General features: G+C 42.0%; 1 protein-coding gene across 1 annotated transcript in view; it reads left to right on the forward strand.

The window, feature by feature from the left end:
* Positions 1-9,731, forward strand: part of LOC142503466 (vitellogenin-A2-like) — a 69,826-nt gene extending 60,095 nt beyond the window's left edge. Inside the window, exons 24-35 of the mRNA XM_075615659.1 lie at positions 1,459-1,509; positions 1,637-1,729; positions 1,990-2,202; positions 2,298-2,440; positions 3,597-3,735; positions 4,111-4,246; positions 4,693-4,879; positions 5,125-5,219; positions 5,510-5,607; positions 7,571-7,730; positions 8,184-8,345; positions 9,486-9,731. Of these exons, the coding sequence (XP_075471774.1) occupies positions 1,459-1,509; positions 1,637-1,729; positions 1,990-2,202; positions 2,298-2,440; positions 3,597-3,735; positions 4,111-4,246; positions 4,693-4,879; positions 5,125-5,219; positions 5,510-5,607; positions 7,571-7,730; positions 8,184-8,345; positions 9,486-9,601 (1,593 nt within the window). The 3' untranslated portion in view covers positions 9,602-9,731. The remainder of the gene's footprint in view (positions 1-1,458; positions 1,510-1,636; positions 1,730-1,989; positions 2,203-2,297; positions 2,441-3,596; positions 3,736-4,110; positions 4,247-4,692; positions 4,880-5,124; positions 5,220-5,509; positions 5,608-7,570; positions 7,731-8,183; positions 8,346-9,485) is intronic.
* Positions 9,732-10,579: the final 848 nt, after the last annotated feature.

The following is a 10,579-nucleotide window of genomic DNA, read 5'->3' on the forward strand; positions in this document are numbered from 1 at the left end:
CTATTCATATGCTTCTTTAAGCAAGTGTGTCTTAAAGGTGGATAGAGAGGGTGCTAGTCGGGTACTGAGGGGAAGGGCATTCCAGAGGTGCGGGGCAGTAAGTGAGAAAGGTTTAAGGCGGGAGAGGGCTTTAGATACAAAGGGGGTATTAAGAAGACATCCTTGAGAGGAACGCAAGAGTCGGGAGGGTGCATAAGGAGAAATTAGGGCTGAGATGTAAGGAGGAGCAGAAGAGTGTAAAGCTTTAAAAGTGAGGTGGAGAATTGAGTGTGAAATGCGGGATTTGATCGGAAGCCAGGAGAGGGATTTCATGAGGGGAGACGCGGAGACAGATTTAGGAAAGAGTAGAGTGAATCTGGCAGCAGCGTTTAGGATAGATTGTAGGGGAGACAGGTGAGAGGCAGGAAGGCCGGACAGCAGGAGGTTACAGTATTCAAGATGGGAGAGAATGAGGACCTGAGTCAGAGTTTTAGCAGTCGAGCAACAGAAAAACGGGCGTATATTAGTGATATTGTGGAGGAAAAAGCGAAAGGTTTTAGAAACGTTCTGAATGTGAGAGGAGAATGTGAGAGATGCGTCGAGTGTGACCCCTAAGCAGCGTGCTTGGGATACTGGGTGAATGATCGTACTTTCAACAGTAATGTGGAAGGAGGGAATAGGGCCAGGTTTGGGAGGAAGTATGAGGAGCTCTTGCCATGTTGAGTTTGAGGCGGCGGGGGAGTTTTTGCCATGTTGAGTTTGAGGCGGTGGAGGGCCATCCAGGATGATATCGCAGAGAAACATTCAGAAACTTTGGTTTGCACAGCAGGTGAAAGGTCGGGTGTTGAAAAGTAAATTTGTGTGTCGTCAGCATAGAGGTGATATTTAAACCCAAGAGATGTGATTAGGTCCCCTAGAGAGAGTGTGTAAAGAGAGAAGAGGTCCCAGGACAGAGCCCTGGGGTACCCCCACAGAGAGATCAATAGAGGAGGAGGTGTTAGCAGAAGAGACACTGAAAGTACGATGGGAGAGGTAAGAGGAGATCCAGGATAGAGCTTTGTTACGAATACCAAGAGTATGGAGAATGTGAAGGAGAAGAGGGTGGTCCACGATGTCAAATGCGGCAGAGAGGTCGAGTAATATGTGCAGAGTGTAATGACCTCTGCCTTTGGCAGCATGGAGGTCGTCAGTTATTTTAGTGAGGGCTGTTTCAGTAGAGTGAGCAGTGCGGAAGTCAGATTGTAGAGGGTCTAGGAGAGAATGGGTGTTGAGAAAATGGAGCAAGCAAGAGAATACAAGACGTTCAAGGAGTTTGGAGGCAAAAGGCAGGAGGGAGACAGGTCGATAGTTAGAAAGACACGTACGGGTCTTTCAATGGTATTTTGCAAAAGGGAATACATTTCCCATTATATTTTAGAATGAATGTTTTACTTTGCTAATAACTATGTCTTTTTCCTCCTTGTTTCATTATTTTTCTAGGGACATCCTGAGATTTATAATTTGCGGTTCAGCCCAACACATAGGCAAGAAGTAAGTTTTTCAGCTATTGTTTTTGTCAAAACTGCCTACACATAAGAAAATGCTGTCAAGTTTGTTTATTGAGTTCTAGTCACTTTCTTAGTATTAAAACATTTCTCCTCTGTTGCTGTTTTCTAAGAGAGCTTCGGGTCGTCAATACTCCTCCGAGTCCAGCTCTAGTTCTGTAAGCAGCAGTGGTTCTAACAGGAGAAGATCCCCACCAATCCGTCGTGTAAGTAAGCTGGCGTATCGCCTCGGAAAGTTACAAAGAGATGAGCCATAGAAGGTTGGTGGACATAGAGCGCCGCACATGGGCGTTCCGATGTTAAACTGAAGTTAAGAGCATCAATTCCGTGCTGTGTTACTTTGTGTCAATTTGACACAAAGGTCTATGTCAGCTCTAATCACATTTTAAGAGCGATTGTGGCAGCACAAGTTACTTTACCCCTGTTTTCTTTTGAAAAGGAAACTTTAACAGCAATTACCTTTTAGGCCAAGTTCCTGGGAGACAACAAACCTCCTGCATTGGTTATCACTGCTCAAGCTGTGAGAAACGGCAACAAAAGGCAAGGCTACCAGGTCATTCTGTATACAGATGCCCACTCTTCCAAGCCCCGGTTACAAGCCTATATGGTGGACATTACTGGGCAGAGCAGATGGAGAGCTTGTGCAGATGCTGCTGTTGAGAGTCCTCATGAAGCTCAGGTACTGCCCCAACAATGCAACGTTGGAAATAATTACAGTTTACATGAATAGTCCATGAACTCGGAAATAAATCAAGTATTCTCTGTCTGATTTAGGCCAACCTGAGATGGGGTCAGAACTGCCAGCAGTACAAGATTTATGTGAGAGCTCAGACCGGACGCTTTGGGAATCAGCCTGCACTCCAGCTAAAAATTAACTTTCCTCGTGTTCCATCAAAACTCAAATCAACAATGAAATTGTAAGATGTATTGATGTTTTCATACTTGTAATGAATATTTATCATGTAACGATCTGATTTATACTGTCTCTCATATATATATATATACATATATATAGGCAAAAACAGTCCAAAGACCAAGTCTGGGGCTCTAAAAAGCAATCCCAACAGTATATTTAAGGCAATGTATGTTTGAATCCAGAAACCCTGCAGTAATATCCAATTCCTTAAACCTTGAATAGAAAAGGTATCCTTAGCAGCTCCGCGTATGATTGATGTGATTGATACGTCCCGGGGTTTACAGCGTATACGTGTATAAGAAGATGCTGCCTGGCTGTTCTGCTCTGTTAGAGCTTTCACAAATCAGCTGTAAATGTCCACATAGAAAGGCACCCAGTTAACTTCCGAAATCAATCACTGTAGACTTACTTGTCCCCCTATATATCATAGACTATATCCTCAAAAATTGCAAAGTGAAGGCTCACGGTTGTGAAAGGGTGCATCGGTCCCACCCTGCTCCCATGGGTGGCTGCAAGGCACCTTGGCGTGCTGTTTGCGGGGTAGATAGTACAAAAAAGTGAAGAATGCGCGGGAAAAAAAGTTTCTTTTGCCGATCTGTTGATCAGATGAATTATTAAAAGCTAATTTTGTAGTTACTCTCTCTCCGGTTCATTTATTTTTTGTTCCGGTGGCGCGTCGCGCATTCTTCACTATATATATATATAATATCTTTGTGTTATTATATACTGTATTATTATTAATATACAGGGCTAAATACATATGCATATTTGTACAGTATCATTATATAAACATGTCTAGTATAGATAATATAAATAAGACACGATATACAATTTTGTTTACAAAGTAGTTTTTTTACTGCCGAAGAGAAGATATAAAGCTTGGAGTATTGGGTTGCGCTTATAGTGCCGGCGGCAGCAACGTCGCGGCAAAACAAATGCATTGCCGCCGCCGCCGCGTGCGCTTATAGCAAGTGTGACGCGACGGATTGGTCGCGATCTCTGGAAGTGATCTCTATTTGATTTTTTCAGCGACCGTCGCCTCGCCGTCGCCAGCACTATAAGCGCAGCCTTAGAGTGTCATTTGATATTGTGCAGATTATTACCAACAATTATGTGATTTGCTCGAGTCTGACGTTCATTTTCTGATTGTATTCCAGAGCGGCGGAGTTCATCCCGGGGGCTGCTTTTATGTTAGGATTTTCTGAAAAAATCCACAGAAACCCATCAAAACAGGCAAAAATAGTGCTGGCTCTGAGCTCTCCCAGGACTATGGATGCTGTTATTCACATGCCCAAGGTAAATAACCAGTATAACATCGTTTCATTCAGTCAGCAATACTAGGGCGGTGATGTGTCAAAGTATATTTGTAGCAAAATGTATGTTAATTGCGTTATTTTAATCTGACGTCTCTTTGCATCATCTTATCATGCCCTTGCGCTTTGGGGAGCGACGTAATGAAGAGTTACATGGAGCACAGATTATAATGAGACGTACCAAGCTCTGAATCACGTTTCTCACCTTGTATTTGCATCACAATAATCCGCCAGGTCTGCGGTCTTTTATAGCGAATAATTTGCATCATATCAGGTGACAGAAAATGGCGTAATGCGCCAAAACAAAAGTCTCGTTTTCTTTTTCTAGTTAAACATAGTGTTCTTTCCTGTGTTGCAGATGAGTATGTATTACCGCGCCTTCCGAATTCCATTCGCAGTTACCACAGGCTGGCGCGTGCAGCCGTCGGACGTTCAGGTCCCTACCTGGAATGTCTTTGCTGAAGCACCTAACTTGCTGCTGAATCGACTTCGAGGTCAGTAAACAATTGTCTATCTTCAAGATAAAGTTCAATCAAAATCCATGTCAATATTGCCGGGGCGTATTAATAAATGTATGACACAATGTTACTAGTGGTCGAAGCGCAGTGACTAAGGTAATGGAATCGGGGTCGCAAACAAAGGAAGCAAAGATATGAAAGGAAAAAAAACATCTTCAAAAGTGCACGGCACGAGAAAATAGATCCTCGTTTTGTTAAATAGAAACAAAAGATGTTCTGGCACCTTCCACCATTCACTGCCTGTCGCAGATTAATACATGTATTTAATGATACAGTTGAGAAAACATATCATTTTTAAAAATGCAAATGTAAAAAGTTACATTATCGGGATATTGTGTAAATTATTTTCAATAAAGCACAACATTTCTGCTTGTGATATATTGTATGATTATATTGCATTGTTTCCGTTTGTTATTTTTTAGGGCATTGCACGGTATCCAACAGAAGAATAACAACCTTTAATGGAGTTGAATTTAACTATACGATGCCTGGCAGTTGCTCCCACATTTTGGCTCAAGATTGCAGTTCTGAAATGAAGTTCCTGGTGATGGCAAAAAATTCTCTGGAGACTCCTGAACATAAAGATATTAATGTCAAAGTGGGCAGCTAGTAAGTAAAGCAGTATATAGTTAAATTAGCCCCAAATATAATCACAAAAAGAATACTGGGGTTCATATATTCTTTTACATACACTACCATTATCTGTACTGTATAATGATGCTTCATGAAAATGAGTGTGAAAAAATACACTTACATTCAAAACATCAGTATACTGTGCTAACTGAGTATATACTCTTATTACTATTATTACTATTATTAGGAGGACTTCAGCTGACCGTCTCTTCCTTTTCTAGTGATATCGACCTGTATTCAGCATCAGGAGAACTCAAGGTGCAAGTTAATGGCATTCAAGTACCAAGAGAAAGTCTTCCGTACCACCCCAGCATTAGTAAGCACTCCAACTCTTTGTTTTACAGCCGTAGCAAATGTTACCCTGGCGAGAGAGAAAATGTTTGCTAATGTGTTAAGTAGAGCACGCTGTCGTAGTGACAAATGGATTAAATGTATATGCGGAGTCTTAATAAATGAGCATATACCCAAGAATGGGAATGTACAGTATCTGCTCACACCCATTCTCTTCACATGACTGAGACGTAGTCACTTATTCTGTGCGTGTAATATGGAGATATTGTAACGGTGGCACTGCAGTGTGTAACGGGCTCTGTGATTGTCTCGTAGCTCCAGCTATAACACTACAGAGAGAGGAGGCGGGCGTTACCTTATTTGCATCAGACTTTGGCATTCAGAAACTGTATTATGATGGGGTATCTTGCAAGGTAATTTCACACTTCCTATTCAAACTATTTGTCGAATCTAAAATGAATTCACCCTATTACTTACTGTACGGATAACAGTTATAAGCATGTTGTCGAAAACATATTTTCAAAACCACACTTTGGCTGAGCTGTAGTTTTACTGTGTGTAGTTTTACTGTGTGTAGTTTTACTGTGTGGTGGTTTTACTGTGTGTGGTTTTACTGTGTGTAGTTTTACTGTGTGTGGTTTTACTGTGTGTGGTTTTACTGTGTGTGGTGGTTTTACTGTGTGTGGTGGTTTTACTGTGTGTGGTTTTACTGTGTGTGGTTTTACTGTGTGGTGGTTTTACTGTGTGGTGGTTTTACTGTGTGTAGTTTTACTGTGTGTGGTTTTACTGTGTGTGGTGGTTTTACTGTGTGTAGTTTTACTGTGTGTGGTTTTACTGTGTGTGGTTTTACTTCTGTGTAGTTTTACTGTGTGTGGTTTTAGTGTGTGGTTTTACTGTGTGTAGTTTTACTGTGTGTGGTGGTTTTACTGTGTGTGGTTTTACTGTGTAGTGGTTTTACTGTGTGTAGTTTTACTGTGTGTAGTTTTACTGTGTGTGGTTTTACTGTGTGTGGTTTTACTGTGTGTGGTGGTTTTACTGTGTGGGGTTTTACTGTGTGTGTGTTTTTACTGTGTGTGGTTTTACTGTGTGGTGGTTTTACTGTGTGTGGTTTTACTGTGTGTGGTTTTACTGTGTGTGGTTTTACTGTGTGTGGTGGTTTTACTGTGTGTGGTGGTTTTACTGTGTGTGTTTTTACTGTGTGTGTTTTTACTGTGTGTGTTTTTACTGTGTGTGGTTTTACTGTGTGTAGTTTTACTGTGTGGTGGTTTTACTGTGTGGTGGTTTTACTGTGTGTGGTTTTACTGTGTGTAGTTTTACTGTGTGTGGTTTTACTGTGTGTGGTGGTTTTACTGTGTGTGGTTTCACTGTGTAGTGGTTTTACTGTGTGTGGTTTTACTGTGTGTGGTTTTACTTCTGTGTGGTTTTACTTCTGTGTGGTTTGACTGTGTGTGGTTTTACTGTGTGTGGTTTTACTGTGTGGTTTTACTGTGTGTGGTTTTACTGTGTAGTGGTTTTACTGTGTGTAGTTTTACTGTGTGTAGTTTTACTGTGTGTGGTTTTACTGTGTGTGGTTTTACTTCTGTGTAGTTTTACTGTGTGTGGTTTTACTGTGTGGTGGTTTTACTGTGCGTGGTTTTACTGTGTGTGGTGGTTTTACTGTGTGTGGTTTTACTGTGTGTGGTTTTACTGTGTGTAGATTTACTGTGTGTAGTTTTACTGTGTGTGGTTTTACTGTGTGTGGTTTTGTAGGGTCATGTACAACGTGTTGATTTCTTCAGTGTTCTTGTACAACCTTTTTTTTTTTTTTAAGTGTTGACACCATAAAAGTGAATTGGAACCTTAGGCTAAGGCCCCGCTCCCTCAGTCAGCGCGCCCGCACTGCAGACAGGCGGGGCGCTGACAGACACAGACCGCGATATGTGGTCTGTAGGGAGCTGGAGTGGGAGGGAGGCGGGAGTGGGAGGGAGGGGGGCGGGATCTGGTCGTGGTGCCGTCCACCCCCCTCACACATACACATACATACACACACACATACACACACACATATACACATACACACACATACACACTCACACACTTTAACCCGCAGCTCCTTCCCTGCTCCCGCCCAAGGCGCCTCCCATCTAGCTCCTTCCCTCCCCTCCTCCCCATTGGCTGACTCGCGTACCACGTGACGCGTCAGCGCCGAAATTCACAAGATTCTTGCAGCATCGGCCGGCTGACGCGTCACAGTACATAGTCAGCTCTGCCGGAAGGAGGCAGCGGGGGCAGGGACCATTCGGACATGAGTCTGGTGGTTCGTGGCCACGCGCCCCGCCGGCCGCAGCGGGTTCGCAGCCTAATAAGAATCGATGCTTCTTGTCACTGCTTTTATAGGTTGAAACTGCGCTATGGATGAAAGGAAAGACCTGCGGTGTGTGCGGTCACCATGACGACGAGAGAGAACAGGAGTACCAGACGCCAGACAGTTATGTGGCCAAAGATGAAATGAGCTTCGGTCATTCTTGGCTTCTCCCGGAAGAGTCATGCTCCGGAGGTAATGGTTGAAACAGAACGTGCCTGCTTCCTCATGTTGGGGCCTGCAATGTAACAATTATTTGTTATTAAGTGATGTGGCCATTGTTTATTGGTATAGTTATAATGTTAACTTCAGGTTTGGAAGTCAGTGTATGGGGCTCATCTAGAACAAACTGAAGACACAAACAAAAACGTAATGTGTCATTTAGCTAATATATTTAGCAATAACACAGCGCTAGTATTATAATACATACTGTACAATAATATTCATTATAATATTGAAGTATTAACTCTTTCGGTGCCATATTATTATATTCATATTATATTATTGTAATATTATTTATTAATCAGCATAGTACTCTGCATTTTTGTAGCAAGGCTGGCTTACTAGAATACTCAACACCAATATAGTGTGTTGTAATGTGAAGTAAGTTAAAAATGACCTAAAATGTCAATGATGGCTTTTTTGCAGCTTGCAAACTTAAGCGCACTTTGCTGAAGCTTGAGAAACCTGTCCATATTGATGGCGTGGAGTCCAAATGTTATTCCGTACAGCCAGTCCTGCAGTGCGTGAAAGGATGTTCCCCAACCAGAACCACCCCCGTGTCCGCTGGGTTTCACTGTCTGCCTGCTGGTGAGTACTCCGCACATTCATCAAGCAGGGAGGGATAATGGGGGTGCAAATTAGGTGCCCACCTAGGGGGGCCCCAAAATGCATTCATAAGGAAGAAGAACCTGTCAGTCTCTCTATGTGCGTGTGTGTGTGTGTGTGTGTGTGTGCGTGCGTGCGTGTGTGTGTGTGTCCCATGCTGCATATTACACATCTGAGCAAAGTGTATGCTGCATATTACACATCTGAGCAAAGTGTATGCTGCATATTACACATCTGAGCAAAGTGTATGCTGCATATTACATATCTGAGCAGTGTATGCTGCATATTACACTACTGAACAAAGCGTATGCTGTACAGTATATTACACCACTGAGCAAAGTGTATGCTGAATATTACACTACTGAGAAAAGTGTATGCTATGTATAACACTACTGAGAAAAGTGTATGCTATGTATAACACTACTGAGAAAAGTGTATGCTGCGTATTACACTTCTGAGCAAAGTGTACGATGGGATTTGGAAAGAGTGGAGCCAGGCCCATACAAATTAACCAATTTGCTCTTCATTTATTTATCTGTATTTATTTATCAAACGTGTTACCGGGAAGTAACACATTGAGAGTTACCTCTTGTTTGCAGGTATGTCCTGGGCACAGAGTTATGGTGACAGATACATAGTTACATTAAATGAGCAGAGGTTATAAACATTATATTTACAGACATTTCATGGACAGTTAGATAATATAGGTTTATGAGAACTGTAATAGAGCATCCCAACCATCAGCAAACAGCTGACACCCTTTGGCTGCCGCCTTTGGGGAGACTTGTGTGGTCTCATATCAAAGAGAGTTCTGGGGTTAAGCGAGAGAGAGGGGGGGTTAATTAATGTGGTGCCACAGTATAGTTTTATCACTGTGACAATTCTCTTTAAATGACACATTTTGATCGGGATGGTTCTGTCTTGGAATTGTAGCGTGATGCAAACAATTTCCCCTCTGCTCCTATCAGGCGGACATCTATGGATACATACTGTGCTGCGCCCCACTTACGCCTCCTGTATGTGTTATTATAAGGACCCGAGCGCTGTGCATGGTTGCTCATTGCCCAGATGATAAGCATGAAATGCCCATTCCCCATTGTTAACCTTGTCTTTTAATCATAGATGCATCCGTGGATTGGGTCGAAGGCCAGACCAAGATAGAGAAGTCTGAAGATCTGTTTGAGACAATAGACGCTCATACAGCATGCGCCTGTGAATCAGCACAGTGTGCGGCATAATCTAACCATACTAAGTATGTTCAAAGATGTCCACAAAATGAACAAATCAAAAAAATGAGTTGTAATGTAAAGCACAAGTTACTGAATGTCAATTTAAAAGCAAATATATAGTACTATTGTACACATTTAAATCTTCAATAAATAGAATTCATGAAATAAGAGGTACTTTCTTTTGTTTCTTCTATTATTTATTTTTCTAAATGGATCTTTGCTGTATTGTATGTCTTTATTAATATAGGGCCATTAATGTACATAGCGCTTCACAGTAGTAATACATGTGGTAATCAAATAAATAACAGATAATATAAATAACAGATCATGGGAATAAGTGCTTCAGACATAAAAGTAACATTAAGGAAGAGGAGTCCCTGCCCCGAGGAGCTTACAGTCTAATTGGTAGGTAGGTAGAACGTACAGAGACAGTAGGAGGGAGTTCAGGTAAGTGCGTCTGCAGGGGGCCAAGCTTTATGTATCATGTTTACTTACAAATCTTCAATATTTCCTCATATACATTGAAAGCAAAAAAGCAGCAGAGGGAGCTGACAAAATATAATGGACACAGAGAACTTTATACATAGCCTCGGTTGCACTAAAAAGAATATCAATGCACACCAACAATCGCAGGTAGGAACCCAAGTAATTGCAGGACAAAAAGAAAAAAGGGTTGTGGCGTTATTGATTGAAGCAGTCGTCCAAGCTGCCGTTTCTCCTCCTTTAATATGTGCATCAATACAATCCACACAATGATAAGTTAATGGCTAAATTGCTGATCGGCAAAGATTCGGCACGGGGGTTCACTAAATGGCTATCGGTGCTGCAGAAGAGAACCAATTATGCAAAGTTCTGTGGGGATGATCATGTGACCAGGCAGTCACTAGATACAATTGGTGCACTACTAGAGAGAGGATGGGGCTCAAAAACGAGTGTGCCAGAGCCTGTTTCAGCAGAAGAAGGGGATGTGACTTTGTAAATGGTTGC

This window comes from Ascaphus truei, chromosome 10 (assembly GCF_040206685.1).
Source record: "Ascaphus truei isolate aAscTru1 chromosome 10, aAscTru1.hap1, whole genome shotgun sequence".
Taxonomy (NCBI): Eukaryota; Metazoa; Chordata; class Amphibia; order Anura; family Ascaphidae; genus Ascaphus; species Ascaphus truei.